The 17,885-nt window shown below is 50.8% G+C and overlaps 1 protein-coding gene across 2 annotated transcripts; it reads left to right on the forward strand.

Annotated features, from left to right (window-relative positions):
* Window positions 1-334: 334 nt before the first annotated feature.
* ACP7 (acid phosphatase 7, tartrate resistant (putative)) lies at window positions 335-17,538 on the forward strand. Of its 2 annotated transcripts, XM_086352418.1 has the most exons (13): window positions 335-365; window positions 1,049-1,299; window positions 5,406-5,606; window positions 5,917-6,099; window positions 7,214-7,337; window positions 7,556-7,618; window positions 7,719-7,833; window positions 7,935-8,042; window positions 8,132-8,189; window positions 8,285-8,352; window positions 8,475-8,546; window positions 13,251-13,388; window positions 14,776-17,538. In XM_086352418.1, exons 2-13 carry the CDS (start codon window positions 1,179-1,181, stop codon window positions 14,839-14,841), a joined length of 1,317 nt encoding a protein of 438 aa, XP_086208544.1. In that variant the 5' UTR covers window positions 335-365; window positions 1,049-1,178; the 3' UTR covers window positions 14,842-17,538. The 2 variants fall into 2 exon arrangements, with proteins under 2 accessions (XP_086208544.1, XP_086208545.1); XM_086352419.1 differs by lacking the exon at window positions 335-365 and having other exon boundaries at window positions 5,917-6,076.
* Window positions 17,539-17,885: the final 347 nt, after the last annotated feature.

Consider the following 17,885-nt stretch of genomic DNA (forward strand, 5'->3'; position numbering starts at 1 on the left):
TGGAAACCAGTGTCAGTGCCCTGGGGGCTCCGCAGCTGCGGGGTGAGGCTCCTGGAGACAAGCACAGACTTACCGGTCCGGGCGCTCACCTGGTGGCCAGCTTGGAGGTGGTGGCGGTGGTTTACCAAAACTTCCTGGGTACCCCTTCCTTCGCTCCGCCCTTGGGGGGTTGCGTGTGGGCGTGGGGCGCCTGGGACCGGCCAGACCAGTGGGACGCGGGGCCCCAGCTGTCTGGGGAGGCCGTCACCTGGAGAAGGCAGGCTCTTCCGGGGCTGGGACAGCTGTGGGCGGTGGGATGGCTCATAAATACCACCGTCGCACTGGTGCCCGAGACGCGCGCATGCTGGGAGCTGGCGTCCCAGAGGGTGAGCCGGGACCCGGAGGGAACCCCCAGCCCCAGCTCCCGGTTCCCGGATTGACAGTCCCCACCTGCCTCTGCCCTGGCAGGCAGGTCCTCCATGACCAGGAGATCCGAAGTGAAGCGGGAGGGGAAGGGCTGGGGAGAAGGAGGTTGGGTATGCAAGCGCAGGGCCAGGAAATAGGGAGAAATTGGGGTCACTAACAGCAGGATGGGATGCTGAGATGGGGGCAGGGAGGATGGGGCTGCTCCAGGTGGGATGAAATGCTTGGTTGGTCTGGGGATGGAGTGGAGGTATTGGAGTCACAAAGATGGAAGGTTGCAGGATGGAGGAGAGGACCATAAGATCTCTGAGGGCAGGGTGGAATGCCCAGGATGGAGAGCCCCACCCCCAATCCCATTCCCAAACCTCTTGCACTGGGAGTGAACGGTGGATAAGAGCAAGGGTTCTGCAGCCAGGACCCCTGAGTTCCAGTCTCCGCTCCTTCACACTTGAGCCATGCCACTGAATCACTCCATTGCTCAACTTCCTCATCTGTGATACGGGGCTGATGATCACAGAGGCTACCAATACAGGAATGTTGTCGGGCTCCCACGAGTTCATCTATGCAAAGTGCTTAGCATCCAGTGAGGCTCAGAGGGTATTTGTCTCTCAGTCGTGAGTGACGCTTGCTTTTGTTTTCTCTCCAGAGTCTGGATAAGCACTCCCTGTGAAGCCCTCCCTGCCATCCCCGCTGACTCCTTCCCCCATCCTCTCAGCCCCTCCTGCTGATGCCTGCAGGACCCTTTCCCTTCCCCTGCTCCCCACCTCCCCTCTACCATGTGTTCCTTTCGTCCCTGCTGGACCTGCTGCTGTCTACTCCTCTTCTTCTCCCTGGAAGTTCAGGGGTCCCCAAAGCCTCCCAGTGCTGCCCCCGAGCAAGTGCACTTGTCCTACCCAGGTAAGTGTCTGTGACCTCTCCCTGGGCATTTCCCAGTGAGGACCAGTTGGTTTGGGGGCTCTGGTATTTCACACTGATTCCTGAGGGAGTCTAGGCTGGTGGGTCTTCCTGAGCCTCAGTTGCCCACATCTGTTAAATGGGGATTATAAGCAGTAGGGTATGTGGCTGTGTGGGAAATGGTTCTGGTTCTCAGCCTATAGTAAGCATTTTCCTTGGAGGATTGGAGTTGTCATTTTTCATTGTGTAACTGCTCATTGTGTTGTCACAAAATACCTTCTGGTCCTTAATCTTGGGGTGGAGGTGCAAGGGGGTAATAAGACCCTGGACTCTGGACCCTCTGCACCCAGACTTCTGGGTTCTAACCCAGCTTTGTTGCTTATCTGCCGTGTGACCTTGGGAGAGTGACTTAACCTCTCTGGCCTCAGCCTCCTCATCTGGACAGTAGGGTAATATTAGTGAGACCTCCCAGTGGAGAGTAAGTGAAATAGTAACCTGTGAAGTGGCAAATGGGAACTTGGAATGTGGCAGTGGTTCTCACATGTTTCTGTCTCAGGATGCTTTGGCACAGCTGAAAAAATTATGAGAACTTCAGAGAGCTTTAGCCTATGTGAGTTATATCCATAACAATCGCCATATCAGAAACTAAAATGGAGGCATTTAAAAATATTGATTCAATCATTAAAAATGAACAATAGTAAACCTATTCAGTAGTAAGGTAAATGACATTTTTCATGAAAAGTAACTACACTTTAAAAAAGAAAAGCAATATTGTGGGAAAATTGGCATTGACTTATTAAATCTTTTAAGGTCTCTTTAATGTCCTCTCTTATCTGTGACAGTTTCTCAGACTTTTCTGCTTTTTTGGATCCTTGACACTTTTAGGGTAGTTTCACTTAGTTCGTTATTTATTCGTTTATTTATTTGTTTGGCTGTGCTGGGTCTCCGCTGCTGCTCAGGCTTTTCTCCAGTCGCAGCGAGGAGGCTACTCTCTTGTTTCAGAACATGGGCTCTAGGGCAGGTGTGGGCTCAGAAGTTGTGGCTCTCAGTCAGTTGCCCTGTGGCGTGTGGAATCTTCCTGGGTCAGGGATCGAACCGCATCCCTTGCATTGGCTGGCAGATTCTTAACTCCTGGATCACCAGGAAGTCCTAAGGTAGTTTCTTAAAGGTTAGTTGCATTGAGAATCTGAAACCTCATGAATGAAATGGCTTTGGCATTTGCTGGATAAGTAACCTCGGACAAGGCACTTTGCCTGGAGGCCTCTGTAAACTGGAACAAAAATAAAACCCATCTCACAGGGCTGCTGTGAAAACCCAGTGAGATCATAGCTATCCTTTGTTTGGCCTACACAATAATGATATAATAACAAATATACTCTTAGAAGTGATTCAGATGGAAAACTCATTTAACCTCTTATTGACCTTAAGCTGTAGGTACTATTGTTAGTTCCATTTTACAAAAGAGTAAACTGAGGCCCAAAGCAATGAAGAGTCTCACGTCAGGTCACACAGTCTGGGATTTGAATCCAGGCAGGCTGGCTTAAGAGCCTGCCATATTTGGTCTTCAAACTGTAAATTTTGTACTAATTTTAGATACCATGAGATCTTACTAATGCCAGCAGTATTTCAGTCCACCAACAAGGGTATACTTTAGCCTTCTTTCCTCATTTGCAACTTCTTTTTCCAACATTGAGAAACCAAGCTCCCTCTATCTACAATAGACTTACTCATTTGTTCAGTGCTAGAGTAAGCATAAAGGGGTTGCTCCATGGCCTGTGGGGTCTTAGTCCCCTGACCAGAGATGAAACCTGAGTTCCCTGCATTGCAAGGCAGATTCTCAACCACTGGACCGCCAGGGAGGTCCCTGTTTTTTGATATACTTACAGCCCTCTGTTAAGTGTTTCTATTCCGTATTGACGTCCCCCTACAACCTACGTGTGTGCTAAGTCACTCCAGCTGTGTCTGACTCACTGCAACCCTATGGACTGTAGCCAGCCAGGCTCCTCTGTCCATGGGAGTTTTCAGGCAAGAATACTGGGGTGGGTTGCCATGCCCTCCTCCAGGGGGATCTTCCTGACACAGGGATCAAACTCTTACCTCTTATGTTTCCAGCATTGGCAGGGAACACTAGCAGCACCTGGGAAGCCCCGCTACAACCTAGGAAGGCTTTAATTGTTCATTTCTTGGGGTGTGTGAAGGAAAGATGAAACAGGACTATAGCTCTAGGACTCAGGGTTTTAAGAAAATGACAGACTTGAGAAGCATCCTACCCCTGCCTCTCGACTAACTACTCCATTCCCATCCCCTCTTTTTTCTACCCCTTCCCCATTCCAGCCCACGTAAGTAATCCAGCTGTTCAGTTTCTGGTGTACGTCTCTTGCACAAATAAATGAGCAGATACTTGTGTATTCTCTTACACCCTCTTACATGAAGAATAGATGCCTATAGACACTCTTTCGTACATTGCTTCTGTTAACGTTGTGTCCTGGACGTCATTCTATACTGGTTCCTAGAGTTCATCGTCTTCCTTTCCGACAGCTGTGAAGTGCTCCTGGGTACGGATGTTAGATAGTTCCTTAAGTTACGCTCCTATGTAGGGGCATGTCTGTGGTTTCCGATATTTTGCAGTTACAAACAGTGCTGCCATGAATGACCTGTGCGCGTGCCTTCTGTACACACGTTGCAGGAAAAAGAATCACCTGGTGGGCTTCCCAGGTGGCACTAATGGTAAAGAACCCGCCTGCCAAAGCAGGAGACATGAGAGATTCCATTTCAATCCCTGGATTGGGAAAATCCCCTAGAGAAGGGCATAGCAACCCACTCCGGTATTCTTGCCTGGAGAACCCCATGGGCAGAGGAGCCTGGTGGGCTGCAGTCCGTAGGGTCGTAATGAGTCAAACACTACTGAAGCGACCTAGCACTTGTGCACACACACCACATGTTATTTTTAAAACCTTGATTTTGTTGCTAATGGGGTTTGTTTATTTGCTTTTGTTTGTTTGCAAATTGACTTTTCTGGTCATGCCTTGTGGCATGAGAAATCTTAGTTCCCTCATCAGGGATTGAACCCTCGAACCCAGGCCCCCTACATTAGAAGCTGGAGTTTTAACCACTGGACCTTGACGGAGGTCCCTGGTTGCTGACATTCAAGAATTAGAAGCTATTACTTAAAAGTTTGTATGTGCTCTTGGGATATGAAAACCACTGTATAAAGATTTCGGAGAAGGCAATGGCAACCCCACTCCAGTACTCTTGTCTGGAAAATCCCATGGACAGAGGAGCCTGGTAGGCTGCAGTCCATGGGGTTGCTAAGAGTCGTGCACGACTGAGCGATTTCACTTTCACTTTTCACTTTCATACATTGGAGAAGGAAATGGCAACCCACTCCAGTGTTCTTGCCTGGAGAATCCCAGGGACAGAGGAGCCTAGTGGGCTGCCATCTATGGGGTCGCACAGAGTCGGACACAACTGAAGTGACTTAGCAGCAGTAGCACTTAGCAGTATAAAGACTTGCTCTAGAAGTTGACAGACTGGCTGGTACCAAGCCTGCTTCCTGCACGGCGGCCATCCCTAGAGCTGAACAATGGTTTCCACTCCGAGACGGCAGGCTCTACGCTCAGTCACAGACTCCACCCCTCCCTGCTGCCTTCCTCCTTACAGCTGGCCCTTGTTCCCATATATATTACCTAACTGGCCTCCAGACATTTGAGTTTACAACCCCTAAACAGTGTCATGTGTAAAGTATGTGGCACAAGCCTGCACATAGTAACACCATTTATAATAATATCCATCCACTCATGTAACCCTGACTGTACCAGACACTGTTTCAAGTGCTTTCCTCTTATTTATTCATCTAAGCCTCAAAGAACCCTATAGGGAAGATACTATTATTATCCCATTTTACCAACAAGGAAACTGAGGCTCAGAGAACTGCAGTGACTTGCCCAAGGAAAGCACAGCTTGGAAATGGTGAAGTAGGGATTGAACTTGGGAAGCTCCGGAACCTGTGTCCTTAACTCCTAAATGTTGAACAGCCTCTCACTCTCTGCACATCTCTCCCCACGTCTACCCAGGCCTCACTGCCGAACCTCCTTTGCCTCTCTCTCCAGGTGAGCCAGGCTCCATGACTGTAACCTGGACCACATGGGTCCCGGTGCCCTCTGAAGTTCAGTATGGGCTGCAGCCTTCTGGGCCCCTGCCCTTCCAGGCTCGGGGCACCTTCAGCCTCTTTGTGGATGGGGGCATTCTCCGGCGGAAGCTCTACATACACCGAGTCACCCTGCAGGGGCTGCTGCCAGGGGTCCAGTATGGTGAGAGGTGCCCCGGGGCCGGGTGTTGAAGGGCGAATGGGAGGAGAAGTGGGATGTGGGCTAACAGCTACTATTGGCAGGTGGCTCAGGCAGGCTGGTACCCTCTCGGCTTACCTGCAAGCCTATTGTATGAGACCCTGGGATGAAAACGGAAGGCTGGAGACCTGGGGTGAGGTGGTCAGAAGGGGCATGGGTTAGACCCATTCAGTCCCCCCACCAATTGAAGATGGATGGGGATGAAGGAGACACCCTGGGGCGCTCCCCCCACCCCCCAGCCCCGGCAGACTTTGACGTTTTCCTCTCCCCTCAGTTTACCGCTGTGGCAGTGCTCAGGGCTGGAGCCGTCGCTTCCGCTTCCGGGCCTTGAAGAAGGGACCCCACTGGAGCCCGCGCCTGGCTGTGTTTGGGGACCTGGGGGCCGACAATCCGAGGGCCCTCCCCCGACTGCGCCGGGACACCCAGCAGGGCATGTACGACGCTATTCTTCATGTGGGTGAGGAGGCATCTGCTAGGTGTGGGGTGGGAGGTAACGCCAGGACTGCAAGGGGCCGGGAGCCGGGGCCAGCGTGGTTCCAAAGGGACGGGGGAAGAGACTGGCTATGGGGATGCTGTCGCGGTTAACTGGGCTCCCGGGTTAAAATCAGTCTGGCACTTAGAGCTACGTGCATTGGTTTTCTCCTCTGTATTACTGTTGTAAGAGCTGGGACTAGGTTAGATTCTTCCGACTGTTGTGATGACGATACGGACGTCCCAGGGGGCGCTAGTGGTAAAGAACCTGCCTGCCAATGCAGGAGATGTAAGAGACGCAGGTTCGATCCCTGGGTCAAGAAGATTCCCCTGGAGGAGGGCATGGCAACCCACTCCAGTATTCTTGTTTGGAGAATCCCATGGACAGAGGAGCCTGGCGGGCTACAGTCCACGGGGTCACAAAGAGTCAAACACAACTGAAGCGTCTTAGTACACATGCACCATAATGAAATAAGTCGACATTGACTGCCACGCTGTAGGTGCTACATAAGTGTTGGTTGTCATGATCATTTCTGCTGTGATCTGAGAGCCAGGAACCAGATGGGAGACGGAAATCGGGGCTATGATTCAAAGCTGTAGTAGATGCTGGAATCAGACTCCTGAGGTTTGATTCCTGGATCCTTAAGCTCAGCTCTGTGACCTTGAGTCAGCTCTCCACCTCCCTGGACCTCGGCTTCCCCATCTGAAACGGGGATGATAATAACATCCACTTTAGAGGGTGTTTTGAGGATTCGGCTGATCAAGCAAAACATCTGGAACACTGCCTGGTACAAAACCAGTGCCAGGGCAGACCATGCCAGTCTCAATGCTGTCATGACTCTGGGAAGGGACGAGATGGGGCTGGGGTGCTGGGGCACAGGAGACCAGCGAGGTCCTGGGTCCTGCAGGCATGTCAGGGACCAGAGGCTAAGGAGACGGTTCCAAGTGCCTAGGCACTTGGGTGTGAGGTAGGGACTGAAGATGCCTGAGCGGGAGGGGGAGCCAGGACTTGATCAACAAGGTCTCAGTTCTGGCAACAGCAGAGCTGGGTCTGGGTCTTCATCCTCTCCTCCACCCCCCACCTCCCCACCCCCACCCAGGAGACTTCGCCTACAACATGGATCAGGACAATGCACGTGTCGGAGACAGGTTCATGAAACTCATCGAACCCGTGGCTGCTAGCCTACCTTACATGACCTGCCCTGGGAATCACGAGGAACGCTAGTGAGGCCTGAGGGCTTTGGGGTGGATGAGGGCCTGGCCGACAAAACCAGTCCTTCCTAGTGTCTCACCTTAGTTTCTCACACTGCAGCAGCTCATTGACGGATGTGAGAGGAGAGGAGATGAGGGCTGGGCTGGGAGCCAGGCTTGGCCTGATGGTGGGAAGTGGGGGGAGGGGCACCCAGACCCTCCCTCCTACCCTTTTACTTCCTTTTATCCAGCAACTTCTCCAACTACAAAGCTCGCTTCAGCATGCCGGGGAACACCGAAGGCCTGTGGTACAGGTAATCTGAGGGGGGAGCAGGGACAGTGGCCTCCCTCCCATGAAGGATGGGAGATGCAGAGGAGACCCTCACCTCTGACCCCTGCCCTTGACCCTTCCAGCTGGGATCTGGGACCCGCACACATCATCTCCCTCTCCACTGAGGTATATTTCTTCCTCCATTACGGCCGCCACCTGGTAGAGAGACAGTTTCACTGGCTGGAGAGCGACCTCCAGGTAACCTGTGGATGTCTCCCTGGGATGTGCCCCCCACCCCCTCCTCCATCACCAGCTGCCCCCTGCTCCGCCCGCCCCTCACTCTGAACCCTTCTCTGCAGAAAGCCAATAAGAACCGGGCGGTCCGGCCGTGGATCATCACCATGGGCCACCGGCCCATGTACTGCTCCAATGCTGATTTGGATGACTGTACTTGGCATGAAAGCAAGGTGAGCACCCCCTCCCAGGGAACCAGGTGCTGAAATCCAGGTCGGGGGTGAGCCTCAGCCCCTCTCCCCTCCTTGCTCATCTTGCTTAGGTTCGCAAAGGCCTCCGTGGCAAGTTCTATGGGTTGGAGGATCTTTTTTACAAATATGGTGAGTGACCCCCCTGCTCCACCCCAGGACTCTTGAGGCCCCGCCTCCCTTCTCTCCTGGATTCAGAGGCCTGAACCCCTCTTGCTTTGTCTCAGGGGTTGACCTGCAGCTGTGGGCCCATGAGCACTCGTATGAACGCCTGTGGCCGATTTACAACTACCAGGTGAGGGAGGCCCCCGGGAGGGCTGAGACCCATGGGGCTGGTGGTGTCAGTGGACCCCCTCAGCCAGATCCCCGGAGGCCTGGCCGGTGTGACACACCCTCTCCACCTTGTCACTTCTCCAGGTACTTAATGGCAGCCAAGAGATGCCCTACACCCACCCTCGAGGCCCTGTCCACATCATCACAGGATCCGCCGTGAGCAGGGCGGGGTGGGGTGGGGTGGGATGTTGCCTTTGACCTCTGATCTATTGAGGGTGGCACCTGTACCAGCTTGGGTGCCTCCTCCTTTATTCAGCTGGCATCTCTTAGAGGGTTAGATGTATCTAGTAGTGTGCCCATCGCACAGATGCAGAAACAGAAGCTAAGAGTAAAATACTCCTTAGAAGTCACAGGTTCAGTAAGTGGCAGGGGCAGGGGGTGCTTGCCCAGGTCTGCTGGTCGGATCGAGAACAGAGGGCTTATTATTATCCTTGTAACTGGACTCCAGCCTTTATTCATGTTGCACCAGCTCATCCTCCACTGTATTTGGTTTTTGTGTCTCCTTGTGCTCAGTCGCAGCCAACTGTTTGTGACCCCGTGGACGGTAGCCCACCGGGCTCCTCTGTCAATGGAATTTTCTAGGCAAGAATACTGGAATGGGTTGTCATTTCCTTCTTCATTGTGTCTCCTTAGTCTCCTCCCATCTGTGACTATTCCTCCATCTTCCCTTGTCTTTCATTCTGGCCAGTTGTTTGTTTCTGTTTTTTTTTTTTCCTGAATGCCCGTGGATCTGGGTTTGTCTGATACTTTCTCATGCCAAGATGCAGATTACGCGTTTGGGGCCAGAGGATCACAAGTGATGGTTGTGTCCTCAGCACATCATACCGAGGGGTCCAGGTCCTCACAGTGTCTCATTCCTGGAGGACTTTCTCTGAATCACCTGTGTAAGGATGTTCTTCCACCATCAACTTGCTGTATTTCCCTTTTGGCTGATAAACATCTTGGGGGAGATGCTTTTAGACCCTGCAAAAGTTGTTTCTCCTCCAACTTTCACCCACTATTTTCTTTTTTAAATCTGTTTGCCTGTTCCAGGTCTTAGTTGGGGCACATAGAATCTTTCTTTTCGTTTTCTTTTTTTTTCAGCTGCAGCACTTGGAATTTTTAGTTGCGGCATTTGAGCTCTTGGTTGAGGCGTGTGAATCTAGTTCCCCAACCAGGGATCAAACTCAGGATCCCTGCACTGGGAGCTCAGAGTCTTAGCCACTGGACTACCAGGGAAGTCTCCACTTACTAATGTTTGAATCCATCAGTGGGTCTTGCCTGCAACAGTGATCACTGGGGCATTCGGCTGGGAATCATCTATTTCCCTTGTTTCTCCCTGATTTATTAGTTAGCAACCTCCTGTGAGGAAGGGTTGTCCCTTCTGCCCCATTTAGTTGGTTGGTTAGTTATGGATTTGCACCAGTGTGGCCGCATGGGGAATTATTTCCTCCTGTGGGTTATAATCCAGTGCTCCTGCTACTGATGCTGCTGTGTATGGGCTCTCACTCTGGCCACTGGGAACTCTTCAGATCAGGTCCCGCATCCTTCCAAAGTGTCCCTGTCATTTTGTGGGCTCTTTCTTACTTTTTGGCTCCACAAGGTGCTCCAGGAATATCTTGTGTCCCATTCACTCTCACTCCCAGCAGCCTTGGAGTCAATCACTTCCACAACAAGTGAGGGCTTATTTTTTAAGCTGATTTTACAAATTAGCGGTCTTCCCAGTGGTCACACATGGCTGTGAGAGTTGGACTATAAAGAAGGTGGAGCACCAAAGAATTTATGCTTTTGAACTGTGGTCCTGGAGAAGACTCTTGGGAGTCCCTTGGACAGCAAGGAGATCAAACCTGTCAATCTTAAGGGAAATCAGCCCTGAATACTCATTGGAAGGACTGATGCTGAAGCTGAAGCTCCAGTATTTTGGTCATCTGATGCCAACAGCCAACTCATTGGAAAAGTCCCTGATGCTGGGAAAGATTGAGGGCAGAAGGTGAAGAGGGCATCAGAGGATGAGATGGCTGTATGGCATCAGCAATGCAATGGACATGAACTTGGGCAAACTTCGGAAGATGGTGAGGGACAGGGAGGCCTGGCATGCTGCAGTTCATGGGGTTGTAAAGAGTCAGACACGACTGGGTGACTAAGCAACAACACATTAATGAGATCCAGTGAAGAAGGCTGAGCGCCAAAGAACTGATGCTTTTAAACTGTGGTGTTGGAGAAGACTCTTGAGAGTCCCTTGGACTGCAAGGAGATCCAACCAGTCCATTCTGAAGGAGATGAGCCCTGGGATTTCTTTGGAAGGAATGATGCTAAAGCTGAAACTCCAGTACTTTGGCCACCTCATGCGAAGAGTTGACTCATTGGAAAAGATTCTGATGCTGGGAGGGATTGGGGGCAGGAGGAGAAGGGGAAGACAGAGGATGAGATGGCTGGATGGCATCACTGACTCGATGGACGTGAGTCTGAGTGAACTCTGGGAGTTGGTGATGGACAGGGAGGCCTGGTGTGCTGCGATTCATGGGGTCACAAAGAGTCGGACACGACTGAGCGACTGATCTGATCTGATCTGATCTGAAGGAAGCACTTCTTGTGATAAAAATTCAGACAGGAGATGCAGCCATCCACATCCTTCTTGCTAAGTCAATTTAGTCATGTCTGACTCTTTGCGACCCCATGGACTGTAACCTGCCAAGCTCCTCTGTCCACAGGGATTCTCCAGGCAAGAATACTGGAGTGGGTTGCTATGCCCTCCTCCAGGGAATCTTCCTGACCCAAGCACCGAAGTCATGTCTCTTGTGTGTCCTGCAGTGGCAGGCAAGTTCTTTACCACTGAGTCCCACTCTCAATGGTTACGTCTCTTGGGTAGCATTTGAGAATATTTTCTGTGTATGCAAATTAGTCAGTGTCTCAATAGAGATGTATTAGTACATCACCCACTTTTCATTTTTTTTGGCTACTCTGGATTTTTGTTGCAGTGCATGGGGGGGGCGTGTTGCTCAACATTGCAGCATGAAAGCTTTCTCTAGTTGCAGTGCCTAGGCTTCCCGAGTTGTGTGTCAGATGGGCTTAGTTGCCCCACAGTATGTGGGATCTTAGTTCCCTGACCAGGGATCGAACCCACATCCCCTCCAATGGGAGGCAAATTCTTAACCATTGGACCACCAGGGAAGTCCCATCACCCACTTTTTAAAAACATCTCGGATCATCTTTCATACCCTAGCAGTTCTCAGCCTCGATGCATGTTAGAATTACCTAGGGAGGTTTTAAATCTTTGATGCCCTGGCCCAACCCCAGGACAAACACCAGAAGCTGAGGGCTTGGCCTTGGTGTTGTGAACATTTAACCATTCTTGTTTCAATCTCTATTTCTGTCTCTGTCTCTCTCTCGATATGTGTGTGCATGCGTGTGTGTGTATGTGTGTGTACAGTTTCACTATCATTTGCAGATCCAGTGAAGAGTTCAGCTGCAGAAATGATGTCCTTTTATCCTTCCATCTGTGTTTCCTAAAAAAATGAGGACATTCTCTTACATCAGTACAGTATAATAGATTCAAGTAGTTAACACTTGATACTATACCATCATCCAGTCTCATTCAGATTTATCCAATTGTCCTATTCATGTCCTTGAAAGATTTTTTTTTTCTGCTCCAGGATCTAGTTTAAGATCATACGTTCTATTATTGTGTCTTGTTTCTTTCCCCTCCTTTAGTCAGAAACATTTTCCCTTCTTTCTGCATTCTTCAAGACTTTGAAAAATTTGAAGAGCGCAGCAGTGTTGTTTGGTAGACTCTCAGTGTGGGTTTGATTAGGTTGAAGTTACACATTTGTTATAAGAACACACAAAAGTGATACTGGTTTTGCCTGTGTGTTTGTTTTGATATTTACTTATTTGGCCTCGTCAGATCTTAGTTGCCGCAGTCAGATCTTCACTGCATCATGCACGATCTTTTGTTACATACTGAGTCTCTAGTTGTGATGTGTGGGCTCAGTTGCTTTGCAGCATCGGGGGTCTTAGTTCCCTGACCAGGGATTGAATGTGCATCCCCTGCATTGCCAGGCAGATTCTTAACCACTGGACCAGCAGGGAAGGCCCCAGTACTGTGTTCTTTTCAGTGTATCCTATGAGGAAGTGCATGGTATGTCTTTAAGCCTCGGTTTACGCATCTCTTGCACCATACTTATGATTTTCCCCTTTAAAGTTAACAAGTGTCTCCTGGAGCTACTTGGAGACTATGCAAATATCCTGCTATTCCTCATACTTTCGCCGCTACTTTGACCATCCATTGATGGTTCTTGCTTCCAGCAGTTATTACAGAGATGGCTGCAACATGGTGATTTTTCTTTCTTTTTTTTTTTTTAAGCTCCCTCATCCTTCCTGCTCACATCACCTAGTTTTATACTGCAAGGATAAACACTTCCTCTCTCCCAGGCAATGATGATTTTAAAAGCTTTCTTGGAGGGTCTACTCTGCAGCGAGGGTTGAAAGCCACCGATTTCTTCTATTCTGTGAATTGCATTTTCCCCTTAACAATACATCTTCGCCATCTTTCTATACTGCCCCTCTCTGTGATGGCTACACTCTAATTTATTTAACTGACCCTTACTGATGGGCATTTGGCTGTCTTCCAGCTCAGAGCTTTTACAGAAAATGCTTCAGTGGACAGTCTTGTACAACCACGCACTGTTGTCTAAGTCCAAGACTCGGGGCACAGAAAGCCTGGCTGGGTCAAAACACTCAGTTGTATGTGTTACCAAGGTCAAGTCTTAACCAGCTTTGTCTTCCCTGGGGGTGGCAGGATCCCACCTGGCAGGTCTTTTCTGCTCCCCAGAGGGTACTTCACCTGCCCCAGCCCTGGGGCTAAATGACTGTTTCCAGCAGGGCTGTGAGGAGCTGCTCACCCCCTTCACCCTCTTCCCGCGGCCCTGGAGCGCCCTGCGTGTGAAAGAGTACGGGTACACACGGTTGCACATCCTCAACGGGACCCATGTCCACATCCAGCAGGTGTCTGATGACCAGGTCAGTGAGCAGTGGCCCGATCACCTGCCTGAGAGAGCAGGCCCAGTGCGTTCTGGAGTCAAGTGGTTTAAAAAGTGGACTTGAGAGCTGGAGATCCTGGGTTCAAATCTTGCCTCTGCTACTTACCAGCTGGATAACCTCAAGCAACTCTGAGCCACAATTTTCCTATCTGCAAAATGGGGATGTTAATAGTTTCTGCCTCAGAGGATTGAACGAGGGTTGAATGACTTATTACATAGAAAGTGCTCAGAATGGTTTCTAAAACACGGTCAGTTCTAAAGGGATTTATCAACATGAAGCAGGGGAAGGAAAAAGTAGGTGGGAGGCAGGCAGAGGGAAACCAATATGATGTGTGTGCAACCCCACAGACTGTAGCCCGCCAGGCTCCTCTGCCCATGGGGTTTCCCAGGCAAGAATACTGGAGTGGGTTGCCATTTCCTACTTCAGGGGACCTTCCCGACCCAGGGATCAAACCCGAGTTTCTTGTGCCTCTTGCATTAGCAAGTGAAAACTTTACCACTTGTGCCATCTAGAAAGCCCCATGGCTTAAGCTTAGATGGACCCATATAATCATGGCTCACCTTTCTGTATTTTTGCCATTGTAATTTTAAAATAGCACTAATAACTATGATTGATTGAACACTATTGTGCACCAAACCCTGAGCTCAATGCCTTATATTTAGTCCCTTTAATCACCACAATAATACTATGGGGCACATTTTATTTCCATTTTACAGCTAAGAGAACAGAGGCTCAGAGAGGGCAAGTAATTTTCCCAGGATTGCACAGCCAGAGGTTACAGAAACGACCACAAAGACCATATTCTTTTTACGATAAGTAGCTACCATTTATTGTGTGGCCCATACAGGGTCAGGCACTTGTGTGTATTATCTATTCAGTTCTCCCCACTTTTTATTGGGTTGGCCAAAAAGTTCATTGGGCTTTTTCTAAACATCTTAATGAAAACCGCAAACAAACTTTCCGGCCAACCCAAACACAATAGAATATGGAAGTCAGGTTCAGAGTTGGATCATGTGCTGGAGGCCACAGAGGGTGGCTTTGCTGGCGTATAAAGTGACTTTTGTCTCACTCTGGGGTTTGTACTCTAATGGTAACAGCCTACACTTACCCAGTCCTTGCCATGTGCCAGGCTCCCTTTTAAGCCTTTTCTAAATACCTCACTTAATTCTAACAGTATCTATGATGTGCGTACTACATCCTCTCTTTCCAGATGAGGAAAACTGAGGCTCAGAGAGGTCTAGCCACTTGTTCAAAGTCACACAGCTTATCAGCGACAGAGCTGGGATTTGAACCCAGGCCATTTGGCCCCAGAATCTGGGCTTTCAGCCCTCATTTCCTCCTCCTTTTTTTTTTTTGTCCCTTGCAGGATGGAAAGATTGTAGACGATGTCTGGGTGGTGAGACCCCTGCTTGGCCGGATGATGTACCTCTAGGAATGGAGACAGCTCTCATCAGGAACCCCAGGCCTTGCTGCCAGGCCCTAGAAGGGAGTCGGGGCGGGCCTTGACTCCTCTGCCGTCCTTGGCACCACGGAGGGTGGATGCAGCCCCGAGAGAGCTGGAGCAGCTCTCACCTCCCAGAGAGCTGGGGGTCCCAGCCTGCTGGGTTGGGAGAGCAGGTGTATGTACAGGGAGAGTGAAGCAAGACAGGTCATGGGTGGCACCGTCCTGCCCTCCTGCATAGCACTGATTGGGCGGAGTGTCCACAGGGCCTCGGGAATAAAGAGGCTTATGGCCGTGTCTCCCTGGACTCTGAACTTCTGCTGGTGATGGCCTCCTCTGGGCTGTCTCCTCCTGCCTACCTAGCAAAGGCCCTTACTAGCCCCAAGTCAGCAGGGTGGGCACAGCTGTCATGACACCACTGTCCAGCAGGTGGCGCCAGCGACTTTCTCTTCCAGGCCGGCCCTCCGTGCCAATCCTGTCTGGCTCCAAGAGCCCAAGGGGAGCTAGCCAGTGTGGTCCGTGCCTCAGTCTCCCAGCCTGCCACCGAGTTATCCTGGAAGCGGGCAAGTGTTAACACTCCAAACTGCCAGCTGGGACAGACCTGCTGTTTTCCTCCCTTTAAAAATTTCCCCCTCCTTCTGTTTCGCCTCTTCCTTTTCTGTAGTCGATCGTTATTTATTGAGTGCCTATTATGTGCCAGGACCTGTTCTCCATGCAGTGAACAGCGCAGAGATGTCTGCCCTCATGGAGCTGAAATTCTATCCAGGGTGTCAGACAGCAAGCACCATAGATAAGTAAAGCACATAACAGGGTAAATGGTGATGAAGCACACAGCAAAGGCAGGAAGGGGATGGAAAGTCACGGGAGGGGACAGTGGCAGTTTTCACGAGGATGGTCAGGAGACCTCACTGAGAGGGTGATATTTAGATCTGAAGGAGGAGTCACATGGGCAGAGCGGTCCAGGCAGAGGAACAGCCAGTGCAAAGGCTGTGGGGCAGAAACACATCAGAGCATCAGTGGAGACACCAGGGTGATGGAGCCAGAGTAAGAGGAAGAGTAGGGATGAAAACAGAGAATTGACAAGGGCAGATCACATGGGACATTGTGGGTCACAAGGCGGTCTCTGTCCTTTATCCTGAGTGACATGGAGCCACAGGAGAGTTCTGAGCTGGTGATGGGCAGGACCTGACTCCAGAAGTCTTAGGCAAAGGCTGGACTCTGGCCTCAAGGATGAGGGCTCTCCTGCGTGAAGCCAGTGAGTTCCTAGCTCTGCAGGCTGACAGCACATCGCTTCGTCCATTGCGGTTTCAGCCTCCTCAGATCTTTTTCCCACCCAGCACCCACTCTGCCCAAGGCTCTTTGCAGCGTTTTTTTTTAGGTTTTTTTTTTTTAATGTCTTGGCTCTATTTATTTACCTTTATTTTAGTCAGTACTTGCTGGCTGCACAGCATGTGGTATCTTAGTGCCCTGTTGTTTAGTCACTAAGTCGTGTCTGACTCTTTGCAACCCCATGGACTAGTCCACCAGGCTCCTCTGTCCATGGGATTTCCCAGGCAAGAATACTGGAGTAGGTTGCCATTTCCTTCTCCAGGGGATCTTCCCCACCCAGGGATTGAACCCCTATCTCCTGTATTGGCAGGTGGATTATTTACTGTTGAGCCACCAGGGAAGGCCTTAGTTCCCTGACTAGGGATAGAACCCGCACCCTGGGCAGTGGAAGTAGGGAGTCTCAAACCCTGGACGGCCAGGGAATTCCCTCCTTGCACTTTCTTGAGCACCAAGCTCTCTCTCACTGTCAGCCCCCGGCCCTGTGCACTGGCTCTTCAGCCTGTGAGTGCCCTCCCTCCGCTCATTCGGGGCTGCATCTGCTCAGCCTCAGGGCTCGGCCTTCCCCGACAACCCCAGCTAAAGGGTCACAGTCACACTCTGTCTCATCCTGTTTTACTTCATGTCCAACTCTTAGCATTCTGCTATTTGCTCATCGACTGATCGATTACCCTGTTCACTGTCAGTTTGCCTCGCTGGGCTGGGGGCCATCTGTGAGGGTGGAGACCAAGGCCATCTTGTTCATTCATGGGTCCCTTACCTCCACCAATTCCTCCCAGACCCCTTCTCAGGCTGAGTGGGGGCCCTGCCCAGTCTGGACTGTCACTGTCTGGGGGTGGGTCTGTCTCCCCCACTGGGCTGTCAACCCCACAAGGGCGATGCTCAGGGCTCACTCCAGCGCAGCCCAGCACTAGATAAATTCTTGAGGTTAATAAATACTTGTGCCTTAATGAAGGCTGCCACGTGTCAGGCTCCAGCCAGGGAATGCCAGGGACAGAGATGAAGCAGCCCAGTAAGATCCTCTGGGAGCCCGAGGGCCGGCAGGGAAATGTGGTTACACAATACGGATGACAAGCAGCAAGAGAACGCCACAGAGGGAGGCACCAAGCCCATCGAGTGACCAGTGGGGCAGTCACTCATTGCACGCTGTGACCAAAGACTGAGTTGATGTCCGTGTAGGTCTGGCATGTTCCGTTGGCCTGGCACTGACCACCAGGCAGAAACCGGGTTCGAATCTCCGTTCTGCCACATCCTGTGGGGTGTGGAATCGCCAGCCCTCTCTGAACCTCTATTTCTTCACCTGTAACAAAAGGGTGATTGTACTTTGTGGGGTGTCCTTGGGATTAAATGAGGTTGAAAGCCTTGGTGTTGTCCCTGACTCCTCTTTTTCTCTCATCCCAGGTTTAATTAGGTAGTAAACACTGTTGGCTTTTTTTTCTGACTGATCAACATGTGGGATCTTAGTTCCCCGAGCAGGGATTGAACCCGCACACCCCCACGTTGGAAGCATGGCGTCTTCACCATTGGACCACCAGGGAAATCCCCTGGCTTTGACTTTTAAAATCTATCTAGAATTCGTTTTTCCCCTCCCACCTTCAAGACTCCCACCCTTGTCCTGTCACCTTGCCCCCCTGGTCTCCCCCGCTTCCCCACCCCCACCGTCCCCACTCCATAGTCTGTTCCCTACATACATTCCTATGGTCACTGGA

This window comes from Bos grunniens, chromosome 18, assembly GCF_055505025.1.
Source record: "Bos grunniens cultivar Pamir isolate PY7600 chromosome 18, Bosgru_T2T1.0, whole genome shotgun sequence".
NCBI lineage: Eukaryota > Metazoa > Chordata > Mammalia > Artiodactyla > Bovidae > Bos > Bos grunniens.